Here is a 23,114-nt window from a genome sequence, read left to right on the forward strand (position 1 = left end):
CCACGCTTGTACAAGACTGCTCTAAATCCACGGGGGCCACGGCACATCCATCTCCCCAGCCCTGGAAACCTTCCCTGTCCTCCCACAGCGCAGGGACTGCACCGAGGAAAGGGAAACGCCGACACCACGGAGCCTGGCTTCTGCACAGTGACCGCAATAAACACGGGGGGAAGCACAAGGGGGGAAGAACAAGGAAGGGAAGCACAAGGGGGGAAGCACAAGGAAGGGAAGCACAAGGAAGGGAAGCACAAGGCTCCCTGCGTGTGCCACGGCGGGTCACGGCTCTCCCGATCATGTGATCGCTGCTCCCCCAGTGGTGTTTGCTCCCGGTCAGGGATGTCCGAGGGCTGATGCTGCCCCAGCTGCTGGCACTGAGCTGAGCCAGGATTCCCTGGGCTCGTCCCCAGCTCGGGCACAGGTCAGTGTCCCCAGATTGAGGAGGCTGGAGTGGGGTGAGGGTGCAGAGGGGACAAGCAGGGCTGTGCAGCTCCAGCTCTGCTGCCCAGCTCGGTGTGGTGCCCTGGGGTGCTCCATGCCACACAGGGGGGCCCTGTTTTGCAGAGGGGTGCCTGCTGTGCCACCAACTGGGAGCCACCGAGGCCGAAGGGAAGTTTCTAAGGTGCAGCCAGGTTTAATGAATTCCCAGGTAGCCTCAGATTGTGCTTGGTGGCGCAGAAAAGGAGGCAAACTTCCAGAGAGCTGCTGTTGCAGCACATTTTCTACTCCTAAATGAATCCCAGCAGCAGGACAGACCATGGAGCTCTGCAGGGCACAGGGCATGGCATTTTCCTGGCACGAGACTCCCACACTGAGACCTACCACACTTGGGCAGCAGCCACAGCCCTGATCCCAATGGCACCAGCATTTTTCCTGGATCTCATAACTGATGGTCCCCAGGAGGGTGCATGGGCTCAGCTGAGGCTCACAGGGCAGCATTGGTGTGTCCCTAACCAGGGCGTGAGAGCTTCTCCCACCCTGGGCCGTGCCATGGGTGGACAGCACAGGTGGGATGTGCTCTGAGCGCTGCAGCTGGCACAGGGAAGGCCCAGGGCCCTTGAGAGGTTGGTTCAGTGGCCCAGCCTCACCCTGGCACGTGGCACCCAACGTGCAGAGGCTTCTGCAGCCACGGCCACCACCTGCCCTCCCACACGGGCTCCCCGAGCTGCTCCCTGCATGCCCCGTCTGGGACTGAGGGGGCTCCGTGCCCAGCCCAGGTGTTCAGAGCCCAGCCCAGGGATTTGGTGCCTTTCCTTAGGGTTCGGTGCCTGTGCCCAGGGGTGGCTGCCTGTCCCCGGGAGTGAATGACATCCCCCAGGGCTCAGTGACAGCCCCAGGTATCGATGATTTTCCCGGGCTCAGTGTCTGTTCCTAGGGCTCGGTGCCCATCCCCGGGGGTCAGTGCCATCACCGGGGGTCAGTGCCATCCCCGGGGGTCAGTGCCATCCCCTGGGGCCCGTGCCATCCCCTGAGGACGGTGCCCTGCTCGGGGGTTGCAGCCTGCGCTTCTCCCCGCTCCCAGCTCGCAGCCCGGTGCCGCGGGCTCCGTGCCCGGTGTCCCGGAGGGTCCCCGCTCGGTGCCGCCGGGGGTCCCGGAGCGGCGGGCTGTGCGGAGAGGCGGCGCGGGGCGGGACGCGGCGGCGGCCCCGCCTCCATCCCCCCCCTCCCGCCCTCCCCGCCCGGTGGCAGCTCCGGGCACGGTTCGCGGGAGCAACTTGGCGGCTCGAACCCGTGGTGCTGTGCCCGGGCCAGCGCGGCCATGGCGGGCGGGCGGCCCCGCCACCCCTGAGCCGCCCGGAGCCGCGGGAGCCACCGGAGCCACCGAGAGCCGCGGGAGCCGCCGGAGCCGCCGGGATGAGCGCTCTCGCCTTCGACGACGCGGCCCTGGAGGGGCTGGCACCGTCCCTCGGCCTCTCCGGGGCCAGCGACATCGACACGGCCCTGCTCAGCGACATCGACGGTGCGGAGCGGCCGGGACGGGGCCCGGCGGGGCCGGGGCTCGGGGCATGACCGGGACCGGGCTGGGGGTAAAACCGGGGCTCGGTGCACGGCGGGGCTCCGGGCCCGGTGCAGTCCTGGGGCTCGGTGCATGGCCGGGACCGGGCTGTGGTGCGGGGAACCGGGCTGGGGGAAAAGCAGGCTCGGTGCACGGCCGGGGGCTGGGCACGGTGCGGTACCGGCTCTTGGAGCGTGGTCGGGACATGGCTGGGGGCATGAGCGGGGCTTGGAGCCCCGCCGGGACCGGGCTGGGGGTGTAACGAGGCTCGGTGCAAGGTCAGGACCGAGCTGGAGGCATGGCCGGGGCTCGGTGTGTGGCCGGTACCGGGCTGGGGTATAACCGGGGCTCGGTGAATGGGCGGGCGCGCTCGGTGCATGGCCGTGCCCGGGGTGTCCGGGCTCGGTGCACGGCCAGAGAACTTGGTACCGGCGTTTGGCCGGGACAGCGGGATCGGTGCACAACCAGGACTCGGTGCACGGCCGGCGGAGCGGGCTCGGTGCCGGGCCCGGCGTGGGGAGCGGGCACACCGAGCTGCTGGAGCGCGGCGTCGGTGCAGAACCGCTCCGGCTCCGTTACCGGGGGCCGCTCCATAGCGGGGGGCTCGGGTGGGGGGAACACGGCACCCGGGACCCCCGCGCTGGAGGTGCCGCTACCGGGACAGCCCCGGCGATCCCCCCCCGTTCCCGGTCACAACATCGTGCCGCCGGTGGCCCCGCCCCCTCCGTGACGTCACCGGCGGGGTTACTCTCGGTCGTTCCCTCCAGGACTCCTGGGCTCTCCCGACCAACCCATCCAAGCGGCGGGGGCTGGGATGGGGCGGCTCTGCTGCAGCCCCGGGGCTGGCACCGCCAGCACCCACCTCCCCGCCGCTCTGGGCTCCGTGAGATGGGCATGAACCCAGGGAACCAATTCCCGGAGGGAACCCACTTCCCAAAGGGACCCATTCCTCAAAGGGACCCATTTCCCACCATCATAGCACCGCGTGTGCTGAGTTCAGTGCTTCCAAGGCTTCAGCAAAAAAATTAGGGATCCCAAAAAATTTGGGATCTCAAAAAATTGGAGATCCCGGCAAGCCCTGCACCCACCTTGCCACGTGCTCCGCCAGCTCTGTGGATCCACACCATCCAGCAGGGCCCGTGGAACAGCGGCAAGGCGGGCACGGGACTTCAGCACCTGCCCCACTGCGTGGTCCGTGGTGGTCCCTCCTCCGAGACCCGGGGTGGAGATGGCATCCCAGGTCTGCAGGTTGATCGCAGTGGCAGTCGGGGTGGATCAAAGCAGATCCAGGTGCCACCTGCATTTCTTGGCAAGGTTTTGGCGTGGGCAGGGAAGCAGGAGCTGTGCCAGGGCTGAGTGCTGCCGTATGGGATGAGGTTTTCCCACTGTGGGGTTTTGCCACGCTCCTTTGTATCACAGCCTGCCGGGCCACCTCTCACCCCACAGCTCCCCAGAGTGGGTTTGTCACCTGTCCCTGGCTGGCCAGGGCTTGTCCCTCATCCCTGTACCAACCCCAGGGTGATGTGGGATGTGTGCCCACGCATGTGGGTGCCCTGAGCTTGCTGGGACCTGCCAGGACCCAGAGACGAGTGGGTCTGCCCCACAGGTTCCCACGGTGGCCCTGGTGGGTGCCATTGTCCTGCTGGTGGCGTGAGTGGCAGCAGGTGCCACAGGACAGGAACACCTGGAAGGTGCCAGCAGGGTGGGACAGGCGTGCCCAGGAAGCAGGGGGAAGGGGGGGACAGGAGGGAGCACCCCCTCTCTGCAACCCCAGACTTTGCTCTGGACCACGAGGGAGCCTTGGGGGGGAGCATGGGGGTCTCTGAGTGGCAGGGGGGGCTGGGAGCCCCCCGGAAGGACACCCACCCGCGCAGAGCAGGATGCCGAGGGCTGGATGGATTTGGGGGCGCGCCAGTGCTGTGTGCAGACCCCGATCACTGCGGGGTGACCCCTGGGCAATGAGCGCGGGGGGTCGCAGCGCGCTGGGAGGGGGGCGATGGGGCAGAGGGGGTAACGGAGGGGTGACCCCGAGTAACCGCGGGCGGCTGGCGGCGAGTGCCCGCGAGTAACCCGGCGGTGCCGGGCTCACCTTGGGCGCCGGGGGCTGTCCGGGGGCGGCCGGCGGGCGCGCGGGCGGCGATTGGCGGAGTCGCATCACCCCATCCCCGGCCGCGCTCCAGCCCTGGCGCGGGGAGGGCGCCGGGGAGGAGGCGAGAACATGGCTTTAAAATATCCCGGGGCCTCTTCGCTGCCGGGCACGGGGCTGAGCGGGGGCTGCAACCTCCTCCGCTCCCACCTCCATGGAGTGCACCTTTGAAGGTACCCCCGCCTCTCCAGCCTCCTCCTCCTCCTCTTCCTCGTCTGGCGGGGTCACCGCCGTGGTTCCTCTCGGAGGCTGCACCCCGTGTGGAGGGCGGTGTCCGGGGGCTGTGTGGCTCGGTGGGGACATCCCGGGGTGTGTGCCTGGGGGGTGCCCTGGGGGTGTCCCGGGGTCTGTGCGTACAGGGGGGGTGATGAGCCTGGGGGTAGCGGAGTGTGGGGTGTGCTGGGGTCTGTGTGCCCCCGGTGGGATGTGCCGGGGGTACCGGGATGGGGACATGGTGGGAGCATCCCAGGACACCTCAGGGGAGGTGTCACAGAGACCCCGAGGTGCCACTGATGGGACAGACCCCCCCTCAGGCTGTTTTAGCCCCGTGCTTGCCCAGCTGCCCTCCCGAGGGCTGTTGTGATCAAACACACCTGGCACTGGGGTCTGGCACATCCCGGGGGTGCCACCCCGCTGTCCCAGCCTGAGCACCCCCTCCCCTGATACCGGGGCTGATCTGGGGATTCTCGGGGTTCCCAGGACAGAATAAATGAATGAATGAGCTGGCACAAGCCCCCCTCAATATCAGAGACACCCTGAGATGTGCCCTGCCATTCCCAGATCAGGCTGAAACCCCCTGACTGCTGCTGGCCAAGCCCTGACACCCTCGTTTTGAGTGCCGTGCCTCATTTTCCCCAATGGGATGGGTGGGAGGCTGAGAGGAACAGGGCACAGCAGATTCATGGTCTCCCAGGGAATTTTGCCTCTGGATTATGGGGATCTGCCCCCTAAATGCTACACCGCGGGGAGGGCAGGACGGGACCAGCCCAAGGCCGCCTTGGGAGGTGCAGGGCAGCGGCTGACGGCACTGGGGGTGTGTTTTACAGACATGCTGCAGCTGATCAACACGCCGGACAATGACTTCTCGGGCTTGTTCGACTCACCGTTCAGTGCCCCGGACAGCGCTGTGCCCCCGGGGCTTCCCTCCACGCCGGGCACCCTCAACACCTTCCTGGCTCCCAGCAAGCCGCCCCCCACCGCCCCCACCGGCAGCGCCTTCGCGGGGCCCCCCGGCATGGGCGCCTTCACCCCGCCGCCCCCGGCCCCGCTGCTGCCGGCGCCGTCCCTGGGGGTCAAGGAGGAGCCGTCGGTGGTGCCCAGCAGCCAGCCCCAGCCCCAGCCCCAGCCCCAGCCCGGCGTCATGCTGGCCCCCAGCTTCGTCCCTGCGTCCCCCAGCCCGTTCAGTCCCCAGCCCTTGGTGGGCTACCAGAACCAGCACAGCTTCTCAGGTGAGCATTTGAGGGTGCAGGGGGGGATCGGGGCTCCCAGGGCGAAGCTGTTGCTGGAGGGGGGATGTGTCCCTGCAGGATGGGGCTGGTGCCAGGGGCTCTCTTAACGCTGTCTTCTGCTCCACGCCCAGCTGTGCAGCCTGGGAGTGCGGGGCAGACCCTGCCGAGCCCTCTGCCCACCCCACAACCCAGCCAGCCCGTGACACTGCCTGGCCCCGTGCAGAACATGGCCCCCAGCAGCTCCTGGCCCCCGCTGCCGCCCCCAGCACCCAGTCTGTGTCACCGCAGATCCAGTCAGTGCCGGTAAGCCCAGCGCCAGGCCTGGGGGGTCCCGGTGACCCCCAGAGTCCTGTTGACCTCCAGTGCCCCTCAGGTTCTCCTGCAGCCCCATTTCATCAAGGCTGACTCCCTGCTGCTCACGGCCGTCAAGACAGACGCCAGCAGTGCCAAGACTTCCACCATCGCCTCCCTGGCCACCAGCGCCAGCGGCTCGGCCGCCCCGCTCCAGGTGCCGGTAGGTGACACCCCCGGAGCACTGCAAGGTGGGGAGAAGCGTCAGGAGCATCCCTGACCCCACCCTGCACCCTGCAGGCGCTGGTGAGCGGAGGGACCATCCTGGCCACGGTGCCGCTGGTGGTGGATGCGGAGAAGCTGCCCATCAACCGGCTGGCGCCCAGCGGGAAACCGGCGCTGCTGCAGAGCCGCGGCGAGAAGCGCACGGCCCACAACGCCATCGAGAAGCGCTACCGCTCCTCCATCAACGACAAGATCGTGGAGCTCAAGGACCTGGTGGTGGGCACCGAGGCCAAGGTGGGAGCAGGGCTTGGTGGGGCAGGGCTGGGCAATGGGGGGGTTGGCCCGGAATTTGGGTTGAACTGTCCTGGCCCACCGGCAGCTCAACAAGTCAGCGATCCTGAGGAAGGCTATCGAGTACATCCGCTTCCTGCAGCAGAGCAACCAGAAGCTGAAGCAGGAGAACCTCGCCCTGAAGATGGCCATGCAGAAGAACCGTGAGTGGAAGGGCAGCTCTTGGGGTGGGGGGCTCGGCTCCATGCCCCCAGGCAGCCATCAGCTTACTCTGCTTCCTGCAGAGCCTGTGAAGGACCTGGGGACCCACTGCATCCGGGGGGCCAAGGCAGAGGCCCCCATGGAGGTGGCGAAGGCAGAGGTGATGGAGATGCTGACACCGCCGCCCTCGGACGTGGGCTCACCATCCCACAGCAGCCCACTCTCACTCAGCGGTGGCAGCAGCAACAGCAGCAGCAGCGACTCAGAGCCTGAGAGCCCCCTCTGTGCCCATGGCAAGGTGAGGGAGGGCTGGGGGGATCTGCCTGCCCTGAGTGGGGCAGGGGTCTGCTGCTTCACATAGGAGGTGCCAAGGGCAAAGTGTACCAGATGGGGAAAGAGCTGAGAGCCCTGGTCTTGTTCTCTGAGGCTGCTCCTCACATGATTTGGAGCTGGGTGGAGTTTGTTCTACCTTAAAATGTGCTCTGTGCCCCATGCCTATACCCTGAAATCCATGCCCCTGTACTCCAGCCTGTGCCTCATCACCCTGTCCTTTATCCCATGCCCTTTATCCCATGCCCTATATCCCATGCCCTATATCCCATGCCTGTGCCCACCACCCCACGCCCACGCCCATGTCCCAGGCTCACAGCAGCTCTGCCCGTGCAGGTGAAGCAGGAGCACCCACCACCCTCGCCCAGCAGCCAGGGAATGCTGGACCGCTCCCGCATGGCCCTCTGTGCCTTCGTCTTCCTCTGCCTCTCCTTCAACCCCCTGGCCTCCCTGCTCCGGGGTTCTGCCTCCCCAGCCCCCCTGGGGAGCCAGGACACCGCTGGTCCCGGCAGGAGCATCATGGCTCAGTCTGGCACTCTGGGTAAGCTCTGGTCTGGGGTGGGGGACGTTGGGATGGAGGTTGTTGGGATGGGTGTGGGGTGGAGGTTGTCAGGGTGGGCAAGGGCTAGAGGCTGTTGAGGTGAAGACCATCAAGGGGCAGGATGTTGGGGTGGGTGTATGGTAGGAGTTACCTGGCTCAAGGCTGTTGGGGTTGGCATGAGGTGAAGACTGCTGGGATGGGGGGCATCAGAGTGGTGACTGTCACAGTGGAGGTGATCATGGTGGACAGGGGTGAAGGCCATCAGGAGAGGGGTCTTGGGCTAGGTCTGAGATGGGAGATGATTGGGATGGACATGGGGCAGAGGCTATTGGGTGGATGCTGCTGGGATGGGCACAGGGTTAAGGCCACCAGAATGGATATCCTGGGATGAGTGTGAGGCAGAGACCATTGGGGTGGAATCTGTTGGGGTGGACACGACTGGGTGGAGGCTCTTTGGTGGATGTGGGATGAAGGCCACTGGATGGAGACCCTGGGGTGGGCACAGGGCGGCACTGGCGGGGTGTTGCTGACCCCATCCCTGCACAGAGGACCCATGGGGGTGGACGCAGTGGCTGTGGCCCACACTGGCCTTCTGGGCCCTGAACGTGGCGCTGGTGCTGGGCGCGGTGGTGCGGCTCTTTGTCTGCGGGGAGCCCGTCACTCGCCCCCACTCCGAGCCCTCCATCCTCTTCTGGCGGCACCGCCGGCAGGCCGACCTCGACCTTGACCGGGTACGTCCCATGAGCCCCATGTCCCCTGTCCCCCCTGCCCTGTCCCTCCTCCTGCCCACACTGACCGTGTCTCTCGGGTGCAGGGAGACTTCGCGCAGGGGGCCCAGCACCTGCGCACGGCGCTCGGGGCGCTGGGGCGGCCGCTGCCGGCGTCCCACGGGGACCTGGCCTGCAGCCTGCTCTGGACCCTCCTGCGCCACCTGCTCCAGCGCCTCTGGGTGGGTCGCTGGCTGGCTGCCCGTGCCGGGGGGCTGCGCCCGGACCCCCCGCCCCCTGCCCACGTTCGCCAGAGCGCCCGCGACGCTGCCATGGCTTATCACCGCCTGCACCAGCTGCACCTCGCCGGTACGGCCCCGCGCCGTGGGGCTGAGGGATGGGACCCCTGTGCGTGTCCCCACAACCCCCTGACCCCATGGCTGAGCCTCCTGTCCCCATTCTTATAGGGAAGCAGGCTGGGGGACATCTGCTGGCCATCAACCTGGCCCTGAGCGCTGTCAACCTGGCTGAGTGCGCCGGTGACGCCATCTCTGTGGCAGCCCTGGCTGAGATCTATGTGGCGGCTGCTCTGCGGATCAAGGCCAGCCTGCACCGCTGCTTCCACTTCCTGGCGGTGAGTGCGGGGCACTGGGGTGTCCCCTGTGTCCCCTGGGATTGGAATCTCAGGTCCTTCCTGACTCCCTGCTCTCCCCGCAGCGTCCCTTCCTCTGCAGTGCCCGGCGTGTGGCCCTGTCCCACGGCGGGGCCGTGCCCCCCGCCATGCAGTGGCTCTGTCACCCCTTGGGCCACCGCTTCTTTGTTGACGGGGACTGGGCAGTCAAGGGCGTCCCCAGGGAAACCATCTACAGCTCCGCCGGCAACCCAGGTGACCCCAAGCTCCCAAACCCCCCACAGCCCCCATTTTGGGGTGTGGTGTACCTGCTGACCTCACCTCTGTGCCCCAGTGGACCCGCTGGCCCAGGTGACCCAGCTCTTCCGTGAGCACCTCCTGGAGAAGGCGCTGTGCTGCGTGGCCATGCCTGAGCCCGGCCGTCCCACTGCCCAGGGAGAGGGGTGAGTGCTGGCGTGGGCACCTTCTCCCCCTGCCTGCCGTGGGGCAGCCCCCTCACAGCCCCTTTGCACAGGCGGTTCTCCGATGCCCTCGAGTACCTCCAGCTGCTCAATGGCTGCTCGGATGTCAGTGGCACACCTGGCCCCACACCCTCCATCACCTCCGGCTTGGCGGCTGTCACAGGTGAGGCTGGCGTGTCCCACATTTCATGTGGGGGGCCATGGCAGTGGAAACCCCCTGCTCCTGTGTCTCTCCCACCCTGCAGGCACTGACCCCGTGTCCAAGTGGTGGGCGTCCTTCATCGGCATCGTTATCCACTGGCTGCAGGGAGATGAGGAGGGGGCTGAGCGCCTCTACCCGCTGGTGGAGACCATGCCCCGGGCACTGCAGAGCTCTGAGTGAGTGCTGGGGACATTGGGGACAGGGGTGGCACTTCACTGCATGTCTCCCATCCCCCTTGGACTGGCACGGCCTTGCTGAATGCACTTGCAGTACCTGGTGTGTGTTGAGAAAGGAGCTCACCGTGCCCCCTCCACCTTGCAGGAAGCCCCTTCCCCGTGCTGCCCTGCACTCTTTCCGAGCTGTCCGTGCCTTGCTGAGCAAACAGGACGGGAGCCAGGCCACCCTGGGCCACTGTGAGAAGGCCAGCAGCTGCCTGCGGGAGAGCCTGGAGCTGGGCAGCCCCCCCAAGGGCACCATCGACAAGGTGAGCTGGGCTGGGGAGCGACGAGGCGGCCGCCGGCCGCCAGCCCTGGCGGGAGGTGCCCCCGACCCTCGCGGGGGTGCATTGTAGTTGCATTGCATGTGTCAGACTGGGAGTGCAATGCCCCTGCCATGCAGCCCGGCGGGGGTCCCGCGCAGCAGCGCCTGCCCGCAGCCACCTCCTCTGCACCCCCGTCCGTCTGTCTGTCCCACCCCCGGCTCACCCCGCTCCCTTTGTCCCCGCAGGCAGTGCAGCTCCTGCTCTGTGACCTGCTGCTGGTCACCCGCACCAACCTGTGGCAGCAGCAGATGGGGGCGAGCCAGCAGCGCAGCTGCCTCTACCAGGCGTCCGCCCTGGAGCTCCGCGGCTTCCAGCAGGACCTGAGCAGCCTGCGGCGCCTGGCACAGAGCCTGCGCCCCGCCATGCGCCGGGTGAGCCCCCCTCCTGTCACCTGCAGGGTGCCCCGGTGCCCCGCACCTGGCTGTGCTCACTGTGCCCCCCCATCCAGGTGTTCCTGCACGAAGCCACTGCCAGGCTGATGGCCCGGGCCAGCCCCACGCGCACCCACCAGCTGCTGGACCGCAGCCTGAGGAGGAGAGGGGTGCAGGGCAGCAAAACAGGTGGGCACGGGGTGGGACATGGGGTGGGACATGAGGTGGGACACCTCACTCCTCACGGGCAGAACCCCAGCAGCCCAGGGTGTGGGATATGTGGTGGGACAGGGGTGGGACACATTGCTGTGCGCTCACAGTACCCCAGCACTTGGATGGTGGCACATGGGGTGGGATACCTTTGTCACCACCTTGGAGGATGGGAAATGGGGTGGGGCACCCGGCCCCACACCTACAGCAGCCCCCATGAGCGTTGGGTTGCGGGAAACCCCATTGTGCACCCACAGCAAGCTTGGATGATGGGATATGGGGTGAGACATAGGGTGGGACACCCCTTTTCCCACCTGCAGCACTCCAGCCCCACAGATGGTGGGTCAGCGGGTGGGACACCCCACCTGCAGCACCCCAAGAGCTGGGCCACCTGAGCTCCCAGCCCTCCACTGGTGATGGCACCAATAACCCCATCCCCGTGCGATCCCCCCAAGATTTATTCAGTGACTTCCATGGCTGCCCTGGGTGCTGACCTGGGCTCTGTCCCCTGCAGCTGGCGAGCCAGAAAGCCACCCCACGGCCCGGGAGCACGCCGAGGCGCTGCTGCTGGCCTGCTGCTACCTCCCGCCCAGCTTCCTGGCGGGCCCGGGCCAGCGCGTGGGGATGCTGGCCGAGGCCGCCCGCACGCTGGACAAGCTGGGCGACCGCCGCACGCTGCACGACTGCCAGCAGATGATCATCAAGCTGGGCAGCGGCACCACCGTCACGTCGGGATAGGTGGGGAAGGGGCCGCCAGCCCCCCGCCACCCCCCGTGGGTGCGGAATGCAGGGTGGCGGGAGGCCGTGCCTCAGTTTCCCCGCAGGGTGACGTTAGGCAGCGGTTTGGGGGGTGAAGGGGGGGGTGGGGAGGGGTCGGATGATGCCTGGCGGGTGCGGGGGTGCGGGGTGGGGGTCGCAGCGTGGGGCAGCCCCACGGGGGGTGCCCTGGGTGGGCTCCCCGCCCCCCCCGGCCGTGTCCGTGTCCCCAGCCCGCGTGGGGACGGCCCGTGGGGCCCTCTAGTGACACTGTCGCAGTATTGCAGGGCACCGCACGCGCGCAGCGACCCCCGGTGCCACCCGCCCCCCCCGGTGCCACCCGCATCCCCCCGTGTCACCTGTGCCCCTCCGTGCACCCCCCCCCACCCCGGGGTCTCTGCCCGGCCCCCGAGGGTCCCCCTGCTGCAGGACCCCCTGGGTTCGGGGCTCGCTTCTGCAGGCGCGGCCCCACAGCAGCGGGGAGTGCCCCCTGCCCAGCCATGCCCACGGCAGGCAAGAGGGGACCCCCGCCCGACCCCCTCCTCCCCAGCACTGATCCCCCTCCCCCCCATTAAGAGCTGCCATCCCCCCGGAGCACGGACAGGCTTTGGGAGAAGGGCTGGCAGGGTGGCACGGGGCTCCTGGGGGGCTGGTGGGCGCCCCTGTGTCCTTGCTTCACCCCCTCTTGTACATAGACCCCTCCCCTCGCCTCCCCCCACTCGCCCTTTTCCCTTTTTAAACGGTATTTTCATAGTTGGAGAGTTTTGTACAGACAATTAAAGCTGATTATTTATACTGGTGTGTGCTGGATTGGAGGGGGACTGGCACCAAAAGTGGGGGGGCAAGAAGCCCCCCACAGCTGTGGTCACCTTGTCCCCACAGGGCTGCACGGGATGGGGTGGCAGGGATGGGGACACTGGGTGCTGAGGGACCCCAAACACCCCCTCTTCACCCCGTGGTGTCCCAGGGATGCTGTCCCCACACCCCTTCCCCTCTAGCAAGACCCTTGGGTACAAAGGACGAGGCAGGGGCTGTCACAGCCCGGGGGGGACCCCAGCAGCCCCCCAAGGATAAAGAGAGGCCACAAGCAGGGCACCACGTACTTCCAAAACAATCGTTGTATCTTTATTGACGCTCTGAATGCAATGACCTGTTTTTTTACTCTTAAGGAAAATAAACATCTTTTAGAAACAGCTTGTTACACACAATCTTCAGTGTGAAGCAATATACTAATAAGAACACTAGTCTTAACATTTACAGTCTTCATATATATTATATATATGTATATGTATACATATATATACACTATATAATGAGGCAATATATAATACACACGGTTTACCATTTTACAGTCATATGTACAAGATGTCACTAAAAATAGCCAGATTTCAGGCAACACTGCCAAGGACACAGGATTTTTTTTCTTTAAATTAATTTTTTAAAATTATTATTATTATTTCTCCCTTTTAAATTTTTTTTTCTCACCTCCTCTTTTTGTTTTTTGCTCCTGTGTCCGAGGCAGCTGCTGAAACAACAGACATTGTGTGGCCAGCAAACCTTGGGGTGGGTGGGATGGAGGGGACACAAGAGGTGCTGGGGACATGTGGCGCTGGCTCTGTGGGGACATGGATGGGACCAGCAGTGTGTCCCCCTTTGCAGGACGCTGCAGAGGTTGGGGGACAGCCAGTGGCTGTCTGTAGATGAGATCTGGAGTTGGGTCACCCTGGGCTGGTTGCTGCCTGTGTCAGGGTGACACAAAGATGGGCTGTGGAGCCTGGGGAGGTGGGCAGGGGTCACCAAAGTGCTGGGCAGTCCCCCAGCTCCACTGAGGTGGCCATGAAGCAAAAGTTGAGGGAGTTGAGCAAATCCAGGGCAGTGAGGGGTGAGCCAGGCCCAGGTGGAGGGAGGAAGCAAATGCCTCCTCCTCCTCCTCCAGCTCAGCACGCAGAGCTGTGGGGTTCAGCACAAGCACCCCATGAGAGGAGCCACAGAAGGGGTGCTGGTGAGGCCAAGCACAGGCAGGAGGGTGGGTTTTGGGGTGTCCTGGACAGCAGGACCAGGTGTCCCCAGCCCAGCAGTGCCAGCGACGCATGGAGCGGGAGGGTGGGGCTGCAATGAGTCAGGGTTTGGGGTTTGGGAGCGGGGCAGGGGCAGCCCGGTGGGTGCCCACCAGCCTGGCCAAGCACCCTTATCCCCCCAGCACCCTGGGTGTGGGTGGGGGCAAACAGGAGATGGAAGAATGAAACAGAAAAAGCAGAGTGGTGTTTCAAACAGCAGGCCGTTGTTTGCCCTTTTCTTTTTTCCTAATTTTTCTCATTTTTCTCTTTTTTTTGGGTCTTTTTTTGTCTTTTTTTTTTAATCCTCTTCTTCGCTGAACTATATACAGACACCATGAGGTTTGCTGAAGGCAACATCTCAGATCAGATCAGTGTGATATTGAGAGCCGGGACCCACGGAGGGTCCGTTGGCCCCACAGTAAGACAACATCGCCGGGACCCCCCCTCGTACACGGACACCCCCGGCCCCCCTGTGCAGCCATCGCGGGTGGGGGATCCCGATCCGTCCCCCGCGGATCCAGACCGGGTTTTACCGGGACCCGGCGGGAGGGAAAACCCGGCGCTGGCTCCGCCCGCCCGGAGCGGGTTCGGGGGGTCCCGGGGCGCTCACGGGCTCGGGGGGTCCCCGGTACGGCCCGGCCCGGCCCCGCTCTGCTCCAGGCGCTGCCTCCTCTGCCGGTCCCTCGCTGGCGGCGGGGCGGGTGCCCGCGGGCGCTACACCGGCTGCCTCTGCAGGGAGAACGGAGGGGTCAGCCCTGGGATCACGTCGGAGGCGGAGGGGTGGCCCTGGGTTATCCTCATCGCCCCCCACCCACCCCCGCCAATCGAGCATCCACCCGGCACGCAGTGCTTTGAGAAGGGGTTCAGCTATCGTTCACCACCTCATCCATGCTCAGGGAAGGGGATAAGACCCCTCAGACCTGGCTGGGGTGTCCCAGACCCAGCAGCACCCAGTGGCTGGCACACCTGATACCCCCAGGAATGTGATGCCCACACAGAGCTGAGCATCCAGGATGGGCATCCCCAGGAATTTGGGGTCCTCCAGCCACAGGGAGCTGCAGAGGGGGGTGCACAGGGGGCTCTGGCTTACCTTATGTTTGGGACATCTCAGAGAGAAGCTCTCCTCAGTTAACAAGCAGCCTGCGAGGAGAGGACAACGATGTGTCAGGGGACAGCCTGCACTGCGAGGCAGCTGGCCCTGAGTGAGGGAAATGCAGTGTCCCCCAGCCCACAGCCACCCACCAGCCACAGCGTTTGTGTGAAGGGCTCAGCTGAGGCCAGACAAGCTTGTGACACCTGCCAGTGCCACCAGCACAGTGGGCATCACCCAGGCAAGCCAGAGAGCCACAAGCCCCTGACCCCGGAGCAATGGGCCCCGCACTGAGGTGGGTCAGAGTGCCCAGGACCCCGAGTCCCATCCCTGTGGCCGGGCTCACCTGTGTCGATGGCACACGCGTAGTGGTAGGTGTGGGGACACCCCTTCTGGCAGCAGCCCACGGTGGCTCCTGCTTGCTGGCAGCTCGAGCACTTCTGTACACGCACCCAGGAGTTCGGAGCAGGGAAGGAGAGATGTGGAGAGACAGAGAGACCCTGTCAAAGCCCAGCACAGAGGAAGAGAACCACGACAGCCCCAGAGCGAGGGCAACACGGGTGTGTCCCTGATCCTCTCCAGCCCCTCCTGGCCTCTCCCAGGCAACATCCTTCCTCCCGTGCCAGCGCACTGTGAACCACACCATGCCTGTCACTGGGTTGTCTGCAGCCATGCACGAGGTTTCTACCTGCCATACCTCTCCCCTGGATGACACCGAGCCCATAGTCATACTCCTTGGGGCAGGAGGGGAAGGGACATGACCTGGGTTGTGCCCTACCTGCCCTGTCCCCAGCATGTGCTGCAGGGATGGGAGCACCTGGCTCTGTGGTGAGGGCAGCAGCCTCCAGAAAGCCATGAAATGAGCACACAGGCTTGGGAATACAGCCAGCCCCCAAACCTGGCACTGGAGGACTTGCTGGAAACCCCCCGCACAGCCTCTGATGGGAGGCTGTCCCCTTCCTCTCCCCAGCACTAAAAATCCACATCAAGAATCCCAGAATGGTGTGGAAGGGACCTGCAAAAAACTCATCTCGTTCCAGCCCCCTCCCACAGGCAGAAATACTTTCCACTAGACCAGGTTGCTCCAATCCCCATCCAGCTCTGAACACTTCCAGGAATGTGCCAGCACAACTTCTCATCCCCTTCAGCAACCTCCCTGCTTTGCTCACATCTTGCTCCAACCACTGCAGAGAGAAGCAGGGCAGGGTCATCCCCTCCCTCCAGCTCCCCTTCCCCTGCTGCCCATCACGGTGGCACCAGGCTGCGTTGTGCCCGTTTTCATCTCCCACCCTGTGGCATCTGTCCTGCTCTGAGCCACCCTGTGCAACACACAGCTGGGCCAGGGGATGCAATAATCCCAGGGGGGCCCGAAACATAACCTTTTGCCTTCCTAAAACATAAACTGCAGGTTATTTCTGTGTCTAAAAGGGTGAGTTCAGGTGCTATCAGAGACGCAGCAGCTCAAATCTCGTAGGCACCCAGCAGGGCTCACGGTGCTGAGCCCCTGCCCTGCTCTCCCAGGGCAGAACTATCAATTTCCATCCCGACCGGAGGCGCAGACACGGCAATGGCGTTGGCTGAAGGAGGCCAGCGGACGATGCCGCCTGGGGCGTGCGGCCGAGCTCTTACCAGGTCGGCAGCCGCCTTGACAGCCTCCTGCAGCCCATAGAGCTTCCCTGCCACCAGGAAAACCCCAGCGGTCCATACGGCACAGGCTTCGTGCAGCCAGTGCTCCTGCGTGTCGCCCGCCGGCTCCTGCGGCGGCGACTCGGCCTTGTGACATTCGTGCCGCCGGGGCTTTTCGGCCGCCTCCTCGCCCTCTGTCCTCTCGTCACAGCAGTAGCAGCTCTGCAGCCGACGGAACATGCCCCGCGGGCTGGAGCGCAGCGAGCTCTGCTTGGCCGCCTCGGCGGCCCCCTCGGGCCGCACCGCCTTCCCGCAGCCGCCCTCAGTCCCGCGGGCGCTCGCCGGCTTCGGCGCGGGCACGCGGCGGAGTCCTCGCCCGGCCCCTCCGCCGCGCCTTCTCCTTCAGCCGGGATTTCTTCTTGGGCAGGCAGTCCTCGGGGTAGTAGGGCCCGCAGAGGTCCCCAGGTCCTTGTAGTTGGCGGGGTTGCGGCAGAGGCAGCAGACCAGGCACGCGGCGCTCAGCGCCGACACACCACCGGCCCCATGTGCATGGTGGAGGAGGCGGGCAGGGCCGCCAGCGCGCGGCGCCCGGCCCGGGCGGGTCCCCGCTGCAGCCGCGCGCTCGTCGCCGGGCGAAGTTGACGACGGTGCAGGTGGTGGAGAACTCTCCGCGCCCGCTCCCACGCGGACGTAGGGAGCGAAGGGCGGGGCGCGGCTGTCCGCCCGCAGCCGCTTGCAGGAGATGTACTTGAGCCGGATCTCGGGCTCGGCGGGGTGCAGCAGCGGGGCCTGCTGGGGCTGCCGCCGCCGCTTCCCGCGGCTCTTGCACCGCGCCGGCACCGCCTTGGCCTTGCCGTGGCCCAGGCGCTTCCGCTGCCGCTTGGAGTAGCCGTTGTAGTTGGAGTGGTTGGCCCGCGGCTTCGGCCCCCGCGCCTGCCCGGTGGCGGAGCGGCCCTCCGCAGGGCCATCGCTGCTCCCCACCTCCTTCTCCTCAGTCTTTGGTTTCTTCTCCCGAGGCGCCTCCTCCGCACCGCCCGAGCCGGCTACACGCTCTCGGGGCAGTGCTGGTGGCAGTGCAGGGCTCAGGGGCGCCTTGGTCATGCCCAGCGCTGCTGCTTTGCCCTTGCGGTTCCTCTTCTTGGGCAGGAGCCCCAGGTTCTTGGCCACCATGTTGGGGCTGGACTGGGCCCCCGGCGTTGACCCACAAGCCTCCCCCTGGCAGCCGTCATGAGGCAGCTTCTTCCCACCACCCGGCTTCCCCTTCGGTGCTCGGCCATTGGGGTTCCGGCAGAGCGGCTCAGCCACCGGCATCGTGGGCACCTTCTGTGCTGCCCCCAGCTTGGGCAGCCTGGCATCGCCCACTGCCACAGCCACCCCACTGTGCTTCACCAGCCGCTCCCGCTCCGCCCCAGCCGGGCTCAGGGAGGAGCCATAGGCAGCTACTGTGGCTGCCACCGCTGTGGCTGCTGGTTTGCAGGTGAACTTCTTCAGGTTGGGTGAGGTGATCTTCTGGACGATGGCCTCCAGCTTGAGGCCGCGGCCCTTGCGGGGAGGCAGCACTTTGGTCTTGGTGGCCTCCTGGAAGGCTGCCCGGGAGGTGATCTTGATGCAGACATCAGGGGCCTCCTTTGGCAGGGGGGGCTTTGGGATGGCTTCGCCAGAGCTCTTGGGGGGCAGCTTGGCTTTCACCTTCTTGGCCACTGGCATCTTCTTGAAGAGGCTGGGGGGACCCTCTGGCTTCTCCTCCTTCACACCACCGCTGTTGCTCCGCAGAACCAGGTTCCTCTTCTTGCTGGGGATGGGGGAGATGAAGGTAGACTTCCTCTTCAGTGAATGCAGCGGCCGCTCCGACATCTTGCCCCCCACGCCTGGCCCTGCTTTGGGCAGCTTCATCCGGGCACCCATCTTGCCCTCCTTGTGGGGGCTGCCCGGTGCTGGCAGCTTGAAGGCAGGTGGGAGGTGGTTGTTGGATATGAGCTTTTTGGGCGCCTTGCAGTTCTTCAGCCGGACATCAGCTGCCCTCTTGCCCCTCTGCCGCTTGGTGTAGAAAACCTCCTGTGTCTTCGTGCGGGAGCGCAGGATCATGGACCGCTGGTCCCTCTCCCCGGCTTCCACCGCGTCCCCTTCCAGCGATGTCGGCCCTGCCACCTCCTCCGCCGCCACCAAGCCAGGCACCAGCAGGGTGGCATCGCTGGCGTTTTGGACCACCCTGGGGGCCGGCCGGCTGTTGCGCTTCCTGGTTTTGAAAGCCACCCTCTGCTTCACGCCGCAGCCGGGCTTCTTCCCCAGCTTCTCCTGGTGCGCGGGGGCCTTCAGTCCCTCCAGAGGGGCAGGGGCGCGGGGCTCGGCCAGGGCGGTGAAGGAGCGGGTGCACATGCGTGCCGGCAGCCCCTCGGCTGGAAACCGGGGGGTTTGGCTCTGGGTGCTCTTGCTCGGTACCTCCGTCTGTCCGTCTGGCCCCAGGCAGGTGCCGGCCACGCTGCTGGCTGCTGGCAGCTCATCAAATGGACTCAGCACGGTGCTGCCAGGGCCATCCCCCTCCGGCAGCCGGCAGTGGACCCTCTTGTTGCGGAGGCTCTTGCCCCGTGAGACAGGCTCCATCTTCCCCAGCACGTTTTCGGGTGTGAGTTGCTGCTTCACCATGACCGATGAGGCGGATTCAGCATCGGCCGCCTCCAGGTGGGATGTCTCCCCTCCACCATTCTCCTCCTCAGGCTGGATGTGGGGCAGGGAGGATTTGAACCAGCTTTTCACCTTGGTCTCCGTGCCCACAGCGGGGCCCAGCAGGATGACAGACTGGCCAGAGAGGCGTGGGGTGGGAGCTGAGCTGTCCTTCTCCACTGTGCTGACGGTCTCCTCAGCAGACACAGGCACCTCGCTGGAGGACAGCACGGCCGGCATCTCCGGGGGCTTGGGTGGTGAGGCATCGTACGTCACTGACTTCTGCTCCGAGCCAGCCAGCTCACAGAGTGAGGAGTACTCCTCTGCCTCCAGGTCTGACTCCTTCAGATCCGGCGAGGAGATGATGGGGATCTCACTAAAGTCCCCAGCTGAGCAGCAGTGCCGGGTGTCCTGCAGCCACCTCTCGCTGTCTGCCTTTGTTGCTTCATCGTAGGTCAGTGTCTCCTCCTCCTCCTCCATCACCTGCTGGCCAAAGTCCTGGACCGGCTCACTCTTGGCTGGCTGCTCTCCATCGCACAGGTCCAAGCCACAGGCATTTTTTTTCTCCTTGCAGGAGCTCACCAGTTTGCTGGGGAACAAGCCCTTGGGGAGGTCGGTGGCCTGGAGATCCTTCCACCGCAGGCAGGCCTCACCCAGGCTCTCCTCCGGCCACTCGAAATGCTCCATGGCATTCTCAGACGCCACCGAGTTGGCGGTGGTGTTTGAGTAGCAGCTGTAGCCGGTGGCTCCCGCGCTGGACGTCGCTGCCGGGATGCTGGGCTTGGAGTTGAAGGCCAATGGGGCAGTGTCCTTCAGCACATCCTTGCTTTCAGTGGCTGTGAACTCCACCTGGGGACCCTCGTACACCTCCTCACTAAAGTCCTTCCCTGTGCTGGCCCCTGAAGCTTTGTCCAGCTTGAGGGGCTCAGTGAGCGTGCTGGAGTCACCCTGGCTGGGCCAGGCACCTTTCACCATGGAGTCCAGGCTTGGCCGGTGGTTCTCCATCTGGAAGGGGGACTTTGTGGTCTCCTTGCCCAGCATGGGCAAGTTGGCCCAGGCTTTGTCTGCCTTCTCACTGATGGCATCCTGCAGGACGATGATCTCAGAAGCCAGCTCCTCCTGGGACAGGGCGCTGAGGAGCAGTCGGGGGCAGTCCCGTTCATTGCTCACATACTTGGTGAAGGTCTCCAGGGGCAGGGTGGCGTGGATACTCTGGAAAGAGTCATCTGATTTGGTGGACATGTCATCTGGGGAGGTCACAGAGCAGGTGGACACTGACTCAGGCTTTGCCTTGGAGTTGCTGTTGACGCGGGCAGGGCTGCGGTTCTGGTTGCAGTACAGGAAACTCCTCTCCAGCTGGTCCTCTGACCCACTGAGATAGTCAGTGTCCTGTGTCTCAGCGTGGACAGACTGGGGGGTGCTCAGCGGGTCGGACAGGGGGGTCCCCACCTGCTCTGCCGAGTAGGTGCTGCTCTCAGGACTGCAGTGCTGCCCCTTGAGCTGCTCGGGGGTCCTCGCTGGGGTCTTGATGCCCTTTTTCTGGGGCACAGCTGTTTTGGAGAGCAGCAGCTGCTGGACAGTGTTAGAAATGTTCTCTACCTGGGAGGTGAGTGCTGTCAGGCTCTGCAGGCTCAGGTCTGACAGCAGGTTTTCGGGCAGCTTCTCCTTCTGCAAGTTTTTGCAGTTCCCAGATTGAGTGTCGGGGCTGGTCCCGTCAGTGGGAGAAGGGTTCAGCAGCGGCATGAAATGGCTGTGGTCAGCAATGCCGGCCGGGAAGGCACCAGCACTCAGGGGCTGCTGGCTGTATTGGAAGTTCTCCAGGTTGGGCATCAGCGGGGAGGGAGTGGAGCTGTAGGACGGGGACCTGCCGACGGAGCGAGCCGGCGAGTGGCTGGCGCTGGGGCTGAAGGTCTGGTAGTACTGCTCCGGCGTCCGCACGGGCGGCGCATCGCCCTGGCAGTAGGTCTGGCCTGGCTGGTTGTAATGTTGGTACTTGGCCAGGTTTTGGTAGTGGAGGGTCTCTGAGGCGTGGTGCCGCCCCTGCATGGGCTGTGGGGGCTGCGGGGGCTGCGGTGGCTGTGGGGGCTGTGGTGGTGGTGGCTGTGGGGGCTGTGGTGGCGGCTGTGGGGGCTGCTCGTAGCCAATGCGGTTGGGCTGGTAGCCGTGCAGGTTGGGCACTCGGGGGCCAGGGGCCAGGCTGGCAGCGCTGCCCAGGGGCCGCTCCAGCGGCGGCTGCCCCGAGGGTGCCGTGCAGCTCTTGTAGGAGTGTGCCGGCTGGCTGCCCCCTGGCACTGAGGAGTAGGTGGAGGAGGCAGGGAAGGACTGGGAGTGCTGCCCGAAGTGAGGGCTCTGTGAGAAGGGCATGGGTGAGGAGACATCGTTGGGCAGTTTCTGCCGCTGCAGCTTGGGGTAGGGGAGTGCGGGCGGCTGCTGCTGCTGCTGTTGCTGCTGCTGCTGCTGCGGCTGCTGCTGGAAATGAGTCCGGAAGGGCAGCGAGGTGGCCGCCGGCTCATGGTACGACCGCCCACCTGCCAATGCCACTGTCTTCTTCATCAGGTTGTCCTCATACTTGGCCACACCACCGGGCAGTGCCTGTGGCTGGCCTCCCCACGCCTGCAGGCTCTCGTCCCCAGAATACCGGGCCGGATAAGGGCTGTTCTCCTGCACGGTGTAATTGGAAAAGGCCGGCCTGCCCTGCAGCTGCTGCCCCGCTAATTGCTTGTTTCCCCGGTGGTATTTCTCCACGGCGCTGTTCTCATAGCCCGCGTACGGCAGCTGCTGCTGACTGTAGTACTCCTTCGCCACCAGCCTCTGCCGCTCGCAGTTCGGCCCTGCCTGACTTTGATGCCTGTAATTCTCCAGGCGTGATGTATCTTGTGAAGTCGGCTGGTAGCTCTGCTGGTTGCCATGGAAACCACACCTTTCTCGAAAGGACTGCATGGCGCGGGCTCGTTATCTGCGAAGAGAGAGAGGCGAGAATTCAAATGAAGCGTCGCCACCGCGGTGGGCCAGGGTCCAAGAGGGCCAGTGTCACCTGCACCATGGGGACATCACTGCCTCGCCTCACCTCAGCTGCTGGGCATTGCCCCACTGGGGATTGACTCACAGCCACCCTGGAACACAGCACGTGATGCTGCATCACCTCGCATTGCCCTGCATTGTCTGGCATCACCCCGTGGTGCACTGAATTGCCTGCATGGCCTTGCGTTGCTCTCCAATGCCTCACCTCGTGTTTCACCTCCCTGCATCTTGTTGCCTTGCATCACCCCGAATTGCATTGCCCTGATTTGCCCTGCATTGCATCGCCTCACGCTACCTGCCCTTGCTCCATGTTGCCTTGCCTTTCATCACCCTGATTTGCATCGCCCTGCATCACATTGCTTTGCCTCATCCCGCATCGCTTTCCATTTTGACTCCCTGCATTGTGTTGCCTTGCATTGCATCGCTCTGAACTGCATTGCCCTGCATCACCTCCTCCTGCCTCACCTCACATCACCCTGCACCACATCACCTTGCACTTCATCCCCCTGCATTGTGCTGCCCTGCATTGCATTGTCCTGCATCTCGTTGCCCTGCATGGCATCCCATTGCCCTGCATCCCACCCGTGCGCACAGCACGGCCCTGGATGGCAGCAGCTGGCTCTGTGTCACCTCTCATCACTCTGCATCGTGCCATGTCGCCCTGCATCACACTGCCTGGCACTGCATCCCCACCTTGCAGCTTCCTGCATCCTCCTCTATCCCCTCTCCCTGCATCGCAGCATGCTGCCCATGCCCAGGGTCTGGTTGCCTCCTCCCCACCTCCAGTGGGCTCAGCCACCCTCCTGCCCCTGCTGCTGAAGCTGCCCATCCCTGCTGCCCATCCCTGCTGCCCACCCCTCCCTGCCTGCTCACCTGGTGCAGTGACCCCCACACCGTGTCGGGGTCCCTCTGCTTTGTGTTTCACACATCCACCACCCCTCACATCCGCAAATCACTCCCGCCCTTCTCACACGCCTCCCCAGGGATGCTGGGATCCTGCGAGCGCCTCTGCACACCCCTCTTATCGCCATTCTTTTTAATTATTGGGCTAATTACTGGAAGCAGCAGCACGGAGGGCCAGAACCGCAGGCTCTGCTGCAAAAAAAGTCATTTCAACTTGCTGGCTCTGCCCGTCTCTGCCGGCTGCTGCCTCCCGCAGCCCCCCCGGCCCCGGCGATCCCCCTGCCCCGGCGCGATGCCATCTGGAAGCTGTCTGCTCCCGCCGGCAGCCGTCATTACCGAGCCTCGCCACCGGCGTCATTAAAGCTCCCCATTTCCTCAGCCCGCTTGCTCTGGGAGCAGGGACACACCTGG

The 23,114-nt window shown here is 65.0% G+C and overlaps 2 protein-coding genes across 2 annotated transcripts in view; one reads left to right on the top strand and one right to left on the bottom strand.

Annotated features, from left to right (window-relative positions):
- The first annotated feature begins 4,194 nt into the window (after positions 1 to 4,194).
- Positions 4,195 to 11,434, top strand: SREBF1 (sterol regulatory element binding transcription factor 1). Its single transcript, XM_030957933.1, is given in 20 exon segments — positions 4,195 to 4,312; positions 5,186 to 5,587; positions 5,719 to 5,814; positions 5,817 to 5,890; positions 5,961 to 6,101; positions 6,179 to 6,397; positions 6,483 to 6,597; positions 6,679 to 6,893; positions 7,262 to 7,466; positions 8,013 to 8,197; positions 8,281 to 8,542; positions 8,641 to 8,807; positions 8,891 to 9,059; positions 9,139 to 9,247; positions 9,319 to 9,428; positions 9,511 to 9,643; positions 9,789 to 9,951; positions 10,194 to 10,379; positions 10,457 to 10,568; positions 11,104 to 11,434. Coding segments are annotated over 20 exon segments (3,306 nt in total). The 5' UTR covers positions 4,195 to 4,293; the 3' UTR covers positions 11,328 to 11,434.
- Positions 11,435 to 12,467: 1,033 nt separating this feature from the next.
- Positions 12,468 to 23,114, bottom strand: part of RAI1 (retinoic acid induced 1) — a 61,342-nt gene continuing 50,695 nt past the window's right edge. The window contains 8 exon segments of the mRNA XM_030957932.1: positions 12,468 to 14,131; positions 14,493 to 14,542; positions 14,839 to 14,932; positions 16,122 to 16,485; positions 16,487 to 16,583; positions 16,586 to 16,648; positions 16,651 to 16,693; positions 16,695 to 21,735. Of these exon segments, the coding sequence (XP_030813792.1) occupies positions 14,117 to 14,131; positions 14,493 to 14,542; positions 14,839 to 14,932; positions 16,122 to 16,485; positions 16,487 to 16,583; positions 16,586 to 16,648; positions 16,651 to 16,693; positions 16,695 to 21,719 (5,751 nt within the window). The 5' untranslated portion in view covers positions 21,720 to 21,735 and the 3' untranslated portion in view covers positions 12,468 to 14,116.

The sequence above is a fragment of the Camarhynchus parvulus genome, chromosome 14, assembly GCF_901933205.1.
Source record: "Camarhynchus parvulus chromosome 14, STF_HiC, whole genome shotgun sequence".
NCBI lineage: Eukaryota > Metazoa > Chordata > Aves > Passeriformes > Thraupidae > Camarhynchus > Camarhynchus parvulus.